The sequence below is a fragment of the Vipera berus genome (genome assembly GCF_964194415.1).
Source record: "Vipera berus genome assembly, chromosome: 2".
Lineage (NCBI taxonomy): Eukaryota > Metazoa > Chordata > Lepidosauria > Squamata > Viperidae > Vipera > Vipera berus.
The window spans coordinates 255,603,104-255,620,547 of NC_138203.1; the positions used below are offsets into that span (position 1 = coordinate 255,603,104).

Genomic DNA, 17,444 nt, shown 5'->3' on the forward strand with positions numbered 1-17,444 from the left:
ACAGGGATCAGTGGAGAAGGATGCATCAGTTGTTTCTAGTGGAGAGATCATAAGGCAAGGCAAGGCAAGGCAAAAGAAAAGTTATATGGAAAATGGAAGTTCCCACAGAAGTCCTGGTCCCTCAATTCTCTTTACTGCTCTGAATCTGCTGCTGTAACTGATTTGGAGTAGTCTTCTACCACTTGATAGAAGCCTTTGAATAAAGGGTTAAGTTCATCTCCATCATAAAATTAATGATAAAGAAAGCACTATAATTACAAATAAATATTGTAGACTTGGACATTCTATGGATGCCTTCCAGATGTTTGTACTTAAAAAAGTGTTTGCTGGTTGCCAATTGTAGTAGGCACCAGCCTAGAGAAAGATGGAATAGCTGTTATCTCATAGGATGATTGAAATGGTGAAGATACTGTATATATACATGATGACATTGCGTATGTTGCATTTATGCTCATGTTATTAACACTGGAAATATCTTTGAAACAGAAGCAGTCTTATAGACTTGAGAGTACCATGAAGGAAGGAGACAAATACACTTCCACGCTTTTTCTCAAGGACACCATTTTTGAAGACTTCTTCCCATTTATTTATGAGATTCTGTATCTTTTTTATTTCATGTTAAATGTAATTGCAAAATCGAATATATGCAGGATTTTTTAGAACACAGATCAGTGCCAGTTGAGAAGCAAAACATCTAATAATTTCCATCTTCATGGCATGGACAAAATTTTTCTGTAAATATTTTTGAATATGTTACAGTATATAAATATGTTTTCATATTTTTTTCATTATAAGCGTACTCCTGGAAAGCCTACATACGTGTAGGGCTAATGAGCCAATATAATTTGCCAGATAACCAAATGATGCTGGTGCATTTGGCTGCCTTTCTTTGAGTTCCGGATAAATAAATGTGATCAGAGTCAAAAACACTGCAGCCATTCCAGCAAATAGAATTATATGGCATTTCCATTTTGAATGAAAGCACCCAAGTATTGAAGCTAAGGAAAAAGTAGGATTGAACTATGGACTATAATAAGACATTGCATCATTTTGGGGCAAAAAAGTAGTATTTCAGGCAGACTTCCCACTATTAAAGATATGCCTAGATTTTTACAGGCAACAGAAACTAGCTGGGAAGGAGGTTATCTTCTCATCAAGCCCAATAGTCTATCTCTTGCTCATATAATATTTGCCATGTGACCTTCATTCAAATCATATTTTTTTTAGTTTAGGTACATTTATCCTTTTAGTCTTTTTTTCCCCTGCTTATCTTACAGCTTTTGTGACTAGCAGCATGTGACAGGGCATCAAAATATCAAGCACATCCTTCTTTAGCCTTAAGAGTAAAAAGTCTTGTAACATCATAAAGACTAGCATGTTTATTGCACAGTCTTTCCTGGATCATTTTTTTCAAACTAATTGTAGACCTGGAGATTGGTTTCATTTTACGTATAGCACAATCAGTAGAGATTTGGCTGACGTTTTTCAGTTAAAATGGCTGGCACTCAAATATGTAAAACTTTCATATGATAGTAATTTAATAGCAATGGTGTAAAACTTTGTGTTCCAGTCAAAGAATTTTACTCTGGTTTCACATTTACTACTGGAAATCAATGAAAAACTCCCAAAGTTATGTATCCTGGGCAAAAACCAAGAAAATGTTGGGAAGACGCCAGAATATTCCATAGCAGGCATACACTTTTTCACACAATTATGTGCACTTGCACAACACCAAAATAAAATAGTGTATTTCCAAATAAACATTAGAAGACAGCATTTCCTCTCTTCATGCTATACTCATAGCATCTCTTTGCATTCTTCTACGCTCTTTGTGGTGTATAGTTGTCAATACCTTGAGACCGCAAGGTAGCCTCTGTTATTTCAAAGTAAAAGCAATAGGCAAAATAAATCTGGCAGCTGTCTAGCATAGGAATACTTGAATAGGGCAACTCTTAAAGCAGAAAACATATCAGTTTTGAGATTTTAGCTGGAGGGTAATGATGGGTCTATTAGGGACGCGGTGGCTCAGTGGGTTAGGACACTGAGCCTGTAGATCAGAAGGTCGGCAGTTTGGCGGGTCGAATCCCGAGTGCCGCGTAGCAGAGGAGCGCCTGTTACTCGTCCCAGCTACTGCCAGCCTAGCAGTTCGAAAGCATGTAAAAATGCAAGTAGAAAAATAGGGACCACTACGGTGGGAAGGTAACAGCATTCCGTGCGCCTTTGGCGTCTAGTCATGCTGGCCACATGACCACGGAGACGTCCTCGGACAAGCGCTGGCTCTTTGGCTTTGAAACGGAGATGAGCACCGGCCCCTAGAGTCGGAAGCGACTAGCACGCATGTGCAGGGGAACCTTTACCTTTACCTTAATGATGGGTCAAAGGCTCCTCCCATTTCTGCATTGTATTGAGTGCCCTGACTTGGTTTAGTAGCTTTTTAAGCTTTGCTCATTGGGCATGTTGTTACTTCTTTGTAAGCAAAGCCCATAGATCATGGCTGGCTGGGGAATTCTGGGAGTTGAACTCCACAAGTCTTAAAGTGGCCAAGTTTGAGGACCCCTGCCATAGATGAACTGAGAGGTAATTTAAAAACTCTGCCTGTGTACTTGCAGGGACGAGCCGAGGAGTTTAGTCATCATCTGGCGGACAAAATCGTTCGGATCCGGACCGGCTTGGACTCTGACTGGGCAGAGTCTGAGGTGGAGGAATCAGGCGGTCTTGAGCACGTTATCTGGACTGAGTTCGACCCTGTTTCCCCTGATGATGTGGACAGGATCATGGGGAGACTGAGCACCACCACCTGTTTGTTGGATCCGTGCCCCTCCTGGCTAGCTTATGCGGCTCGGGAGGGAACACGAGGCTGGTTCCATGCAGTAATAACTGCTTCCTTGAAGGAGGGTGTCTTTCCTGCCGCCTTGAAGGAGGCGGTGGTGAGACCCCTTCTCAAGAAGCCTGCTTTGGACCCGGCTGTTTTAAACAACTATCGTCCAGTCTCCAACCTTCACTTTCTGGCGAAGGTTGTTGAGAGTGTGGTGGCGCACCAGCTCCCTCTGTTCCTGGAGGAAACTGATTATCTGGACCCGTACCAATCGGGCTTCAGGCCCGGACACAGCACGGAGACGGCATTGGTCGCGCTGGTGAATGATCTCTGGAGGGCCAGGGACAGGGGTTGTTCCTCTGTCCTGGTCCTATTAGATCTCTCAGCGGCGTTCGATACCATCGACCATGGTATCTTGCTGCGACGTCTCAGGGGGCTGGGAGTGGGAGGCACCGTTTTACGGTGGTTCTCCTCCTACCTCCAGGGCCGCTCGCAGTCGGTGTTGACAGGAGGGCAGAGATCCGCCCCGAGGTCTCTCATTTGTGGAGTTCCTCAGGGGTCGGTTCTCTCGCCCCTCCTGTTCAACATCTATATGAAGCCGCTGGGCGAGATCATTCGTGGTTTTGGGGTGGGGTATCACCAGTACGCTGATGATACCCAACTTTTTCTTTCCACCCCGAACCAACCCAGTGATGCCCTCTCCGTGATGTCCCGGTGCCTGGAGGCGGTTCAGGTCTGGATGGGGAGAAACAGGCTTCGTCTCAATCCCGCCAAGACTGAGTGGCTGTGCATATCGGCATCTCGGGTTAACCAAGTTATTCCATCCTTAATGATGGGGGGTGAGGTGTTACCCCCCGTTGATAGGGCTCGCAACTTGGGCGTCCTCCTGGATTCACGGCTCAATTTTGAAGACCATGTAGGAGCCGTGACCAGGGGGGCTTTTGCACAGGTTCGCCTGGTGCGCCAGTTGCGTCCCTATCTGGACCGAGACGCCCTACGCACAGTTACTCATGCGCTTGTGACCTCCCGTTTGGACTACTGTAACGCTCTCTACATGGGGCTGCCCTTGAAGACCACACGGAGGCTTCAACTGGTGCAGAATGCGGCCGCGTGAGTTGTAATGGGGGTCTCCCGATACTCCCATGTAACACCTCTACTCCGCGAGCTGCATTGGCTTCCGGTTGCCCTCCGGGTGAAATTCAAGGTGCTGGTTATTACCTATAAAGCCCTACATGGCCTGGGTCCGGGTTATTTGAGGGAACACCTGCTGCCGGCATCAAATGCCCTTCGCCTAGTGCGCTCCCACAGGGAGGGTCTGCTCAGGGTTCCGCCAGTGAGAGATTGCCGGCGGGTGACACCCAGGGATAGGGCCTTCTCAGTGGGAGCGCCTGCCCTCTGGAACCAGCTGCCGGTGGAGCTGAGAACTGCCCCCGACCTCCGATCATTCCGCCGGTGCCTGAAGACCTGGCTCTTTGAGCTCTCGGGCCCAGGCTGAGGAGAAATTTTTAATTGGGGTTTTAATTGTGTACAGGGTCAATTTAATATTTTTTAATTCGGTTTTAACTTTTGTATGTTGGATTTTTTAATTCCCTGTAAACCGCCCTGAGTCCTCAGGGAAAGGGCGGTATATAAATGTAACTAAATAAAATAAATAAATAAAATTCTTCTGGGTGCCTTGCGGTTTTTACATTTTAATAGAGCTGTATATATTTATGAAGGGACGCGGTGGCTCAGTGGGTTAGGACGCTGAGCTTGTCAATCAGAAGGTCGGCAGTTTGGTGGGTCGAATCCCGAGTGCTGCGTAACAGAGTGAGTGCCTGTTACTCATCCCAGCTTCTGCCAACCTAGCAGTTCGAAAGCACATAAAAATGCAAGTAGAAAAATAGGGACCACTACGGTGGGAAGGTAACAGCGTTCCGTGCGCCTTTGGTGTCTAGTCATGCCGGCCACATGAACACGGAGACGTCCTCGGACAAACGCTGGCTCTTTGGCTTTGAAACGGAGATGAGCACCAGCCCCTAGAATCGGAAATGACTAGCATGCATGTGCGGGGGAACCTTTACCTTTATATATTTATTGTTTTAAGTAATTGTTGTATGCCATCCAGAGTCATTTTTGTGTGATGGGTAGCCATATAAATTTGATTGATAAATAAATAAAATAAGTGAGTATATGCTTTATAAGCGCTAAATGATGAGGATTTCTTAAACAGGGATCTTAAGGGGGAAAAACATAGATATAATTGGGAAACAAACAAACTTTCATTAATAGAAAATTATTATATCCCAGACATGGATGTACTGTAAATAATTTTCCTATTATGTCAGTAAGAATAAGGTAGAAGACTTATTTAAAGTCTCAGTATATTTGGTGTGAATATTACATTCCTCCATTGTATACCTAGTTAAAGCTCAAAACTGCAATGGAGCTCATAAATGATCCATTATATTTTATTTTTACATTTTGATGGCATATCTTCATTTTCTCATGCCTACATTGGTCCCCTTCTCTATAAAGTGGTGGATCTTATGACAATAAATTTTTATGGCTGTGACAATATATTGTAATAATAATAGTCATTTGTGATTTTCACATGTTATTTTTCTGTTTCTCCAAATATGCCATCTAAACTTTCTGTTTAACCTTATTAAATAAAATTTGAAGGCTGAAATTTCCAAGACATTTTTGTAGCTGAAGGAGAAGTAGACATTTTTTTTAAAAAAAAGTTTCTTTAATAATCAGCCCTGATCCAATTCAGATTTGCAGCTCAAATCAATTTACTTGAAATGTGTGTTTTCCTATGCATTTGTGTTTCCTCTTGATTTGGATTTGCAGTTTTAGAAAAAAGGGTCATTTTGTGTATGTGCAAAAGTTCATCAAATTGATTTGAAGGCACCTACACTTGATTTAGCTCATTGATTTGGTTCAAAGATTCAATTTGATGGATGATTTCAGTCAAATTGCTCTCATATCAAATCTCTGAATTGAAGCTTCCTACAATTGTTTTTAAGGCATTGTTGATTTTGAGTGGTTTTGTCTCAGATGCACTATGCTTTTTAAAATTATTTCTATTGTCCTTTGGAAGTTTTAACTACTCAGTCAAAATTCTGACTTACTCAGTAGTTAAGTAAAGTGTGATCTGGAAACCCAGTTTGAGTCTTTATATCAGGGGTCTTCAAACTCGGCCCTTTTATGACTCATGGACTTCAACTCCCAGAATTCCTCAGGCCAACCATGCTGGCTGAGGAATTCTGGTAGTTGAAGTCCATGAGTCATAAAAGGGCCGAGTTTGAAGACCCCTACTTTATATCATTCAATTAAACAAGGGAACATGAGACATGCTTTTGATCTTGGAGAGTTTTCAATGGTCCACTCTGAAGCTATGCTAAAATCATTGTTAGGTAATGTGAAACAATATTATTCTTATTATTTCTTAAATTTGTCTTCACTATAAGCTGGTCAGAGCAAGTGGGATCATTTTTCTACTTTCCATTGATTGTCCTGCTTGATCTGTGATCCTGCCCCAGCCATAGTGGTAGTACATGTTACTTTTTTTTTCTTTGCTATCTCCAGATGCCTCTGAGAAAAAAGCAAAGTGCTACTGGCAGTTGTCTCTCTTGAATTCCTACCTTCTTCTAAAAATAAATTTGAGTGATTGGGTTGAGTGATTGGGTTTGTCACAGTTTACAGATCTCTGGAAACGTAAGGTGTCTTACATGAAAGTGTTCCTATATTTTATGGCACTACAAGCTTGTGAGATAATTTGGGCTAAGAGAGAAGAAAGATTTGGGACAAAGACATTGAGTGAATTGCCTGATTAAATGGGTTTCCTCAGTCCAAATATAATACCTTAACCTTTCACTCAACCTGACAATCCCAGTCTCAGTCTCTCTCACTTTCTCTTTCTCTCTTTCTCCAGCTTTCTTACTATATATTGGAATGGACAGAAGAAAAGCAAGGTAGTGGGCAAAGGCTTAGAGCGTTAAGTTGATTAAGCAATGGTTTAGTTCCTATAGTTTGCTGTTTAGCTTCTATTTTGCTTTTCAAGTTTTAAATATGACAACTACCTTTAGGAATGGATTTCCCTCCCATCCCTTAATTCCTGTGGGCATACTTAAGTGGGAACACTCAAAAGGGCAACTAAAATGTTTTATGCTGTTGTACTTGAAGAAAAAGCAATTGTCCTCATCCAAAGGTTGTTTTCACAGTATTATGTATTTTTTTTAAAAAAAACCAGGTGTGAATTAGTCATACCTGATAAGGAGAAAATTGGCCACATTTAAGCAACAGAAATTGTAGTACTTGAGAAAAGAAAGCTAGCTAATATTATTCAAAGTGTCACTTGAAGTTAATTTTTTAAAGTCTGTTGGAAGTACATCATTTTAGAAAAATGTCACTGATGGGTCAAAAGCTTCTACAAGGTGTCAATAAAGCCGCAAAGCAATTTTTGCTTTTGGAATCACCACACCTCCTCAGGAAACACACTTGTATTAATTTAAAACAAAAGCAAAATAGCACTTTCAGTCATATAAGCAATATTAAGAGTTGCTTTATTTTCTGTGCTCATCTGTGTTTCTTAGAATTTACTCATCACTGCAAAGCCTGGGTTGCTATCATTCCATAGCAGTTATTATTAGATATTGTTATATTGCAAGTCTTGTAACATAGTTAATGTAAGAGTTCAACATGAAATAACAGTTACAGAATGAAATCCCACACACACACACACACACACACACACACACACACACACACACACACACACACATATATATATATATATATATATATATATATATATATATATAGGCTTGCTAACAAAGGGAGACCGATATGATCATTTCAAACTTATTTGTTTTCATCAGTCAGCCATACCCTTCTGAGATTCAAACCTGGGCCGACTGCATCTTAAGCAGTTGTTTTAACCCCTAGGCCACAGGCTCTCTCTCTCTCTTTGTTAGCTGAGAAGCAAGGGAGATATGTGTTAAATGTTTGTTAAGCATTCAGAGTACACTTGCTTGGTCCCAGACATGGGACAAATCTTATTTCCTGTTTCAGCCTAGCCCAAGGCCATCTACAGGCAGTAGCCACAGCAGTGGCAGCTCATATTTGTGGAATTTTTTTTTTGGCTTGCTAACAAAGAATAAAGGGAGACCAATATGATCATTTCAAACTTATTTGTTCTCATCAGTCAGCCGTACCCTTCTGAGATTCGAACCTGGGCCGACTGCGTCTTAAGCAGTTGTTTATGTAAATATGTATATCTAAATTTTTTGAATTGCTAACAAAAAAATTTACACAAATATGAGCTGTCACTGCTGTGACTACTGCCTGTGGATGGTGTTTGGGGCCTAGCAAGGTATTCTAAATACTTAACAAATACTTAACATACGTGTGTGTGTGTGTGTGTGTGTGTGTGTGTGTGTATGTATATATATATATATATATATATATATATATATATATATATATATATATATATATAGCCATACATCTCTATAACTTTGTTTTTTATATAGCTTTTATTAGTTTTTATAGGATTAGGGATAAGGTGGCATCGGGATTAGGGTAGAGATTTGGATTAGGATTAGGGTTGGGGTTGGGGTTTTTCCAAATAACATTTTCAATATTTAGCAAACAGCATAATGTCTGGGTACATGTACCTAACTAACAATAATAGATATAGTTAATTATTATAAACAATATGTTTATTAATGCTAATATGCTATTAATGCTATTAATTCCCTCCAAAGAGTTACACTATTACAAAGTCAAACTTCCCACCCCAATGCTATGCAATCATCCACATTCCCCAACCCTCTACATAACCAAAAATGACCTTGGTTCCTATGGGACACAGAATTGTTTAGACTAGCAAAGATATTCCACACCCCCTCCCATTCAGGTGACAACCTAGAATGAGCAAGATGGCTGCAGCCAGGTTCATTGTAGAGTTGATATGGTCACATAAGGATAAGAGCATGATTGAAAAGCCATCATAGTGACAGAAGTGGCAGTGACCTTTCTTCTCCATTTTCACTGCAGGTGGTGTCCCTTCAGCAAGTTTTAGGGTGACCTATGTCCTCTTGGTGTGTAGAAAACAGGAAGCTGTTAGTGAAGGTTATAATGAGATGTGGCAAATATTTCCACACATAAAATCACTCTTATTTGTTCTGCTCACTGCACATGGAGAGAATCAACAATGACTTGGGTAGAATCTAGCAATTTAACCCAGAATTCATTTAGGTTTGTGAACGCTGAGAAAATGGACAGGGTGATCTGTGGTTTGAGTTCTGCCACTTGTAGGATTGATTCATGCTCTACCTCAGGTACCCTCCCAGAGGTATAGGAGGTGGGGCAGAAGGCTGGATCTTATGTCAAGTCATCAAGGGACTATTTGTTCTACCTTGAAGGAGGCATTATATGCTCTCTTAATGCATGTGGCATCTTGCTATGTGCTGCCTGCTTCAGTCTCTCCTTCTTAGGGCAATGTTCCAACTCCAGAGTGTTCTAGAAACCACAGATGGTCTGGACCACATTGGTTGCTCTGATGGATGGTCTGTGTTTAGCCTGGTACAGGAAGTGCATGGCTACTACCTATATTGGAGTTCTTGAATGGCCTTTCACATTATTGACCATTGGTGGTGTGCTTACATATCATCTATAGAGTTGGGAGAAAAGGGACTTTTCCCCCCATGGTTCTGCTCCCTACTTAATGGACATGGCCACTTTCAGAACTCACAGCTACTAATAGAGAGATGTGAGGAATCCATGGGAAGGAGACTTTGCAACAGGATGCATGGATCAGGATGACCTGGCAGTGGTTACCCATGCATGCCCTCATCATCTCTCAAATTTTATACTCCAGTACTCTACATGGGTCTGCATTTGAAGACAAGCGGGAAGGAGCAATTGGACAGAATGCAGCAGCCTACCTAGTCATGGGTGAGAGACACCAGTGCTACCCAACGTTGGTTTTGAAAGTGCTATGTTTGCTTTCAGTAGGCTTCTGAGTACAATTCCAAGTGTGTGATTTAACATATAAAGCCATAGGGATCTGCAGGACTGTTTGCTTCAGATAGATCAGACTCAACCCAGTGTGTTCATTCCAGATTGTTCTAAGGGAGTTCTAAAGGAGGGGGAGTGAGGACCCTGCTACTTCCATTAGGTCCCACTCCCTGGAACAGGGCTCTTCAAACTTGACCCTTTTATAACTTGTGGACTTCAAGTCCCAGAATTCCTCAGCCAGGCACGCTGGGCCAAGTTTGAAGACCTCTGCCCTAGAAAAATGTATTGCTGAGGAGCCAAATGGAGCCTCCTTAACCGTCGTGAACACTCAGCTCTTCTGCACGCCTTTTCAGTGGCATGTTTTGAGATGTCTGCTGCATTTGCCATCTTGTTCTCTTCCTCCCTTTGGTTCTAGTTTGGTGGTGGTTGTTGTTTCCTATTACATTATTGTTATGTTGTCTGGTGTATTATGGGCAACCCAGAATCCTTGAAATCAGGGAGATTTTTTTAAAAAAACCACGAATGGATGAATGTTGAGTACAGGCAGTCCTTAACTTACAACCATTTGTTTACTGACAGTTCAAAGTTACAATGGCACTGAAAAAAATAACTTATGACCAGACTTCCCACTGGTGCAGCTCCCCACTATCATGTGCTCAGAAGTTGGACACTTGGCAACTGGCATATATTTATGATGGTTGCAGCATCCCAGGGTCATGTGGTCTCCATTGACAGCCTTCCCAGCCAGCTTCTGACAAGCGAAAATCAATGGAGGGAAGCTGGATTTACTTAGTGACTACATGATTTACTTAACTGCAGTAAATCACTTAACAAGCTTGTTTAAAAAAAGATTGAAAAATTGGTTGTGACTTACTTAACAATGGCCTTGCTTAGCAACAGAAAAAATGGCTCCTATTGTGGACATAAGTCGAGAACTACCTGTAGTAAGGGATGTCACCTTTTTGATGGCAATTTTTTGGGATGATATCCTTTTTTTAGCATTGTTTCTATGGGTTTATGTCAGATTTTTTTTTATCAATTGTCAGGGGAGTCAGTGATGTAAAAATGCCGTTACAATAACCTATAAATATTTATAAAATGCTACCGAAAAGCACTTCTAAAACTTTTCTTTTAAACGTGCTATATATTTCAGACAGAGCTTTTTTTGAAAAGCTAAATACTTTTGATAATGAAATGAACTTAGATAGCTCCAGATTGTGATATCCAACGCCATAATTATATTTCCTCCTGCTTGCTCATATTCCCTATTCCTTTTGGCAGGTTCTTGCTGGCATAATTTTTCATAATTGTATTATTGTCTTCTTCCTCAGTTGGAAACATGATCCTAATCAGCAAGGGCACACACTGCGGTAGAAATTCTACCTTAGAGATGTAACAGTTTGGAACTCTAGCAGTATTTTCTTTCTGTCAATCAGTTTAGAAAAGCGAGCAGCCAATCAGGTTTGTCTATAACATGGGGTCATAAGTCAGATTTTGGGGAAAGGAATGGCACGAAGAAAAAGCATCTGCCTGCAGCTTCCACCAGAAAGCTGAAGTGGAGATAGATGGAACTAGTGAAGATAGCATTGTAGTTATTCCATCAAAGAAGCATCCTAAAAGTGTTGTTTTTCAGCATAGTCTCTGACATGTTGTTTCAATGTGTTTTGCCCAAGCCCTTGCCTTTAAAAATATACTTGTACTGAGATGTAATAGCTAGAATTTAGTTGTTCTGTCTGATTTTTTTTTATATTCCATGTTAGTGATGATGTTCTAAAATTGTGCTTTGAAGCATATGAAAATAATTGGCACTGATAGATTAATTCAGTGTTTCTAGACGGTCTTTGGATTTCTCTTTGAGTATTTTCAGTGAAAAGATTAGCATGAGCAGACAAGCTTCTTTGAAAACCACTGTCCATTTCCTTTCAGTGTTATTTGTGTTGTTCAAATGTATTGGACATAAAGAAAGTGATCTCACTCAACAACATGCTTACTCTCCCACATATAACTTAAAAGATGATGTAGAAAATACAGTAGTCCAAATATTCTAGCTATCATAGGTACTTCAAATAAACGGATGATGATTTTCAGACTTTGGAAATTAGGTGTGATTTGGTTTCAAGCATTATTTTGAGAATTGCTTCACATTTGTGATGCATCTGAATATTCTTACATACAGTGGAAACAGAACATTATTCCAGGTCTGAGTTATTGTAATGTACTGTATATTGATTTTGTACTGTCATGACCGCTGATGTATGGGAGATAAATAGAATCTGCATAGCTGCACACACTGCTTTGTTCCCCTGAATTTGATTTCATTTATGCTCATATTGTTTTGGCATTATCATTTATATAGAATGAGAATCTCTTCTGTAAATTTCATTTCACTGAACCTAAACATTGTAATAAATTATAGATAGCTGATTGTTTCCACACTGGATTTTTTTTGTCCCATGTTTAATGAACTATTGTAAGATATCAGAATTGAAAGAGAATTTAGGATATGACAATTTAAATTTCATATTAGAGATTAATGGAATTCAGTTGGCAAAGAATCCTTTTGTAGCAATGTAAGAATTCAAAAGAACTTTGATTTTAGTATCTAACCTGTCAGGGGGAAACACAGGTGTGTTGTCCCTGATTCCATCTCCCATCTTCCATCTCTGTTCAGGGACCTATTAAAGTAAGGTAGACAGTTTTCCTGATGAAAAGCAGATTAAGAGTCTAAAACAAGAAATATTGCACCCTTCAAATTTAATTCCTGTTAGCCATTTTCCTTATCTGAGAAAAATGCTATGTTTGAGTATAAGTCTCAACTTTGTTATGATAGCAAGAGAAACTTTGTGTGTCTGTTTGTGGTGTGTATAGTATTTAGGGGAGAGAGAGAGAGAGCCACTGAGTTACTGTACGTACCAGAGAGAAAATAATTGAACAATAAATATAATCCATTCCTTGTTCCTGGATTTGAAATGCTGTCCTTAGCAGAAGACGACTCTTTTGATTGTCTAATCCATACAGAATCCTTGATTTGGGATGTGTCTATGCAATATCGGAGAGATGCTGGTGTTGTTTGTGATGGATGACTTTTCCTTCCTCTGTCATTCTGTCTGTCTATCATTGGGTGAATTTTCCTGTGCTCAGCAAAAAAATGGAAATCGCCAGAGCCCCAAAGTACCCTTTTATATTTATTTGGGAACTTACAGAAGTGCTGAGGCTAGGAAAAAAAAAGCTAAAGGAAATTGCTTGCTTGCAGATCATTAACCTTCTTGGGATTCCCCATCCCATCCCACTCTTCCTTTTTTTTCTGGCTCTCTTCCTGGACAGCAACCACTTGAACGGAAAGACAGCCAAAACAGCTCCCAGCACAGTGTCTCCAGCCACCACAGCACCCACACGGCTTCACCAATTCACAGCACTCAGGTGCTTCCCGAATACCCTGTTCCTGAAACACCAGCGACAGACCAACCGGACAACGCAGGGCAGAAGAAGCCAGATCCATTCAAAATCTGGGCCCAGTCCAGGAGCATGTATGAAAGCCGACGTGAGTATGCCGCGAGATATTATTATGTTAATGGCAACTTTAGACAGCAACATCTACTCATTATTATTATCGGCTGTGATTTCAGGAGGACGTTTGCTTGGACTGAAAAGAATAAATTTGGGATATGTGAGCAAGGGATGCTGGCTGTGGCTGGAAATGGGTGGAGAAGGAAGGCAATATTTTGCAACTAAGAAGATTAGCAAATTATCTGTAATTGGAGGAGCATTGCTTACTTGCAGCAGGCAGTTTGAAGGCTTAATGATGAGCGATGAAGGACACATATTTTCAGTATTATGACATTTTTGGGGTGGGTGGGAAATGTCTGTTTATTTCTCTTTTTTTCATTTAAAAATAAATCCATTCGTAAAAGGAGCTATATTGTGTAGATTGTCCAAATGCTTTTCTCAGAAAGGGGAAACTGGGCACTGTTTCCTGTTTGTAGCTAATGTCTACAAAATCTTATGCTCTCAAGCCTTGATCTTGCAAAGGGTTAATAAAGGAATCAGTTGAAATTGAACAAGACAGTAGTATGCTTAGACAACCTTTGCTTAGGAGCATCAGGCCCTTGTCTGTTCAGTTATTCCATTGTTAACATTTCCTAGTTAGCTATTTGAAGTTCAAAGGTTTAAATCCAAAGATGCTGTAGTCCTAAGTTTTTTTTAAAAAAAGTACAGGTACATGGCTGAGTGTGTGTCTCCAAGCCATGCTTGTCTTTATTGTTATGGGCTGTTCCATCAATGCAGAAAACAAATAAATGCAGTAAGCAGCTTTTATTTTAGTTATTAATAGATTCAGTCCACAAATAATTCAATAGAGGGTTGATTTGAATCCAAAGGATTTTGTTTACTTATTATTCTGACTATTTTAATGCATTTCTTTTTTCCCCCTTTTTTGCCTCTTTTATTGATGGATTATTTTATGATGAGATTGATAGCCACCTGGAACATTTTGGGGACAGAATGTGATACAAATAAAGTAAATAAATAATAAGTAATAACATTAAAAATACATGTCAGTGAATCTACTTTTGATTTTAAATAATGGATTATTTTTTTTTAAAAAAAAGCATCTTTAGAGCATGAATTATCATTTAAGACTTAGTGATAAAGCAGCTTTGAAACTACCTACATAAAAAGCGCCATTTATCATTTGGAGTTGGGATTTTACATTTGTCTGTAGTGAACTGAATGGACTTAGAGTAAAATCAGTGTTGAATGTATTGCATGAAGGGCAGTGAAAATGTTGGTAGAAGCTTTGGGGCTAAAACAGTGCCAAAGTCTCTTTACTGCTTGGCTGTTCCTACTGTATTACTCATATTTATTCTAAGGGAATGACAAAGGACGTTTCTCTATACATTCTAAATAGCATAACGCAGGGCTTTTCAACCAGTGGTACGGGTACCACCTGTGGTACATTGGCACCTGGCAGGTGGTACGCGACCATCCTAGAAAAGTGGTAGTGGGGGAGGGGAATAAGCTGAACCGGTGGCAGCACCGCACAAGCCTGAGCGAGATGGCTGGAGCTGCAGGACTCTCAGGGCTCAGCGGAAGTGGCAGGATCAGTGCCAGGCTCCAGCTGGAGCTTGGTGTTGATCCTGCCGCTTCTGCTGAGCCCAGAAAAAGCACCAATCAGCTGGAATGTTGCAGGATCTCCAGGATCTTGTGATTTACATTCAGATGCTTGGCAACTGATACATATTTATGATGGTGACAGTGTCCCAGAGTCATGTAAAGTGACCAAAACCTGCTGCAACCACCCAGCAGAGGGGGGGAAATAAAAACCACGGATAGGAGGAAGAGTGCGGGCAGGCAGGTGTCTTGCTCAGCTGTGGCTTGGGGGGCACTTTTTTCAGTGCCATTGTAACTTCTAACAGTCACTAAGTGAACTGTTGTAAGTCAAGGACTACCTGTACTTCATCACTTTTTTCTTTCTTTTTTTTTTGGTCATCAAGTTTTTGACATCTTGCTAGGCGACTGGTGGTACTCGGATGTTGCCATTTCCTAAAAGTGGTACAATGGGTGAAAAGGTTGAAAAGCCGTGGCATAACAGGCTTGTATTTTAGCCTTTTACAAGTGGGTGGGCATGTGCAGGCTAAGAAGTAGTCCCAAAATTTCTGAGCTTAGTCTGACTTTAAAACTACATCTTCCATAAAACATGAATAAATTTATTTTCATGTTTCAATTCTGGAAATCTGGGATAAAAATATGTTCACTTTATTAATACCCCATAGATTCGCCTGGGGTTATAGAGCCTGATTACACCTGAGGGGGGCTATTCATCTTTCCTTTGTCTACCCAACATATTAGTAGTAGCTCCTCCCCCTCTCAAAATGTCCAACTATTTTAAAGTAGAAAAACAGTTAAGACCCAGGCTTTGTCCCTTCCCATCCTATAAAACAGTATTTCTCAACTTTGGCAACATAAAGTTGTGCTGACTTCAATTCCCATAATTCCCCTGCCAGCAATTGCTCATTGTGATTGGGATACTCTGAGAATTGTAGCCCACTCATCTTCAGTTGACAAACACTGTTACAAAACAATGACAAAAACCCCAGTTGCCAAACAATCACACAAGCAAAGGAAGATCTGCCCTACGAGGGTTTGTGCAAAGTGCTACTTTATGATTTACCCTTCCCTCCTAGGTTTGAAAAAAATGATTTTCTTCTGTTCCTCCTTTGTTTTCGTGACTTGTCTTTTTTTAGCTTAGAAAGCTGGTAGCAGGGCTGGCTGCACAATTTTTAAATGACAATGACTCAAGGGAGGTAGCGGTTGACTGAAAAACTGGGAATATACAGTAATCCTATGTGATATTAAGGAAATTCACCACTCTGATATTCTAAATCCAGCACAATTCTAATGCAGATTACAAGAGAAAACTACCCCCTATTATTTTGGGGCTTGTTAGTTGCACATTTAATGTAAACATGTAAAGGTAAAGGTTCCCCCGCACATGCCTGCTAGTCGTTTCCGACTCTAGGGGCCGGTGCTCATCTCCGTTTCAAAGCCGAAGAGCCAGCGCTTGTCCAAGGACATCTCCGTGGTCATGTGGCCGGCATGACTAGACACCAAAGGCGCACGGAATGCTGTTACCTTCCCACCGTAGTGGTCCCTATTTTTCTACTTGCATTTTTACATGCTTTCGAACTGCTAGGTTGGCAGAAGCTGGGACGCGTAACAGGCGCTCACTCTGTTACACGGCACTCGGGATTTGACCCGCCAAACTGCCGACCTTCTGATCGACAAGCTCAGCGTCCTAACCCACTGAGCCACCACGTCCCATGTATGTAAACATGTAGCTTGGCCTAAAAAAAGATTTGTGAATGTTTTGCATTCTCAACATGCAACTTCCATTACATGGAGTTTTTGTCTCCTGTTCTCTTCCCTAATCACCCCTGCAGTAACATTTATTATTTATTTATTTTTACCTCACCTTCATTATTTTTTTATAAATAACTCAAGCCTGCAAATATACATAATGTTCACTCCTCCTCCTTCCAATGTCACCACCACCACCAACAACAACAACAATAACCCTTTGAGGTAAGTTGTGCTGAGAGGGAGTGACTAGCCCAAAGTCACCTGGCCAGTTTTCATGCCTAAGGTGGGACTAGAACTCAGCGTCACCTGGTTCTAGCCTGGTGCTGTAACCACTAGACCATATTTGTCTAAGACCCCCATAGCTATCTATAATACTGCCAGCTAAACAGTTTATTAGAAATAGCTACTGTAATTAGTAATTAGAATAAACTCAACAATTTCAGCTGCAGTCTATTCTCCGCTGCATCCATGTGTTATATTATAATCTCTATGGTGGTGTGTGCGTGTGTATTTGTGTGTGTGTGTGTGTGTGTGTGTGTGTGTGTGTTTTTCTCAACTTTTCCATCTACATATTTAGGCAAGACAAGTTACATGCATTTTAGGAGTTTTGGACTCCTTGGTTTTGGACAAGTGGGTTTCTTTATTGGGTTTCTTTATCTATATATAAAGTATATAATGAAAGACAAAATATTCGTACATAGATTTATCCAGTTTCTAGATCACTAAGTGACCCTTGTTCCAGATTTGACTTTTCCAGACTCTA

At 40.5% G+C, this 17,444-nt stretch overlaps 1 protein-coding gene across 1 annotated transcript in view; it reads left to right on the forward strand.

Moving 5' to 3' along the window:
• MAGI1 (membrane associated guanylate kinase, WW and PDZ domain containing 1) overlaps positions 1-17,444 on the forward strand; it is a 518,120-nt gene that overhangs the window by 452,564 nt on the left and 48,112 nt on the right. The window contains exon 14 of the mRNA XM_081315925.1: positions 13,148-13,364. Within this exon, the coding sequence (XP_081172051.1) occupies positions 13,148-13,364 (217 nt within the window). The remainder of the gene's footprint in view (positions 1-13,147; positions 13,365-17,444) is intronic.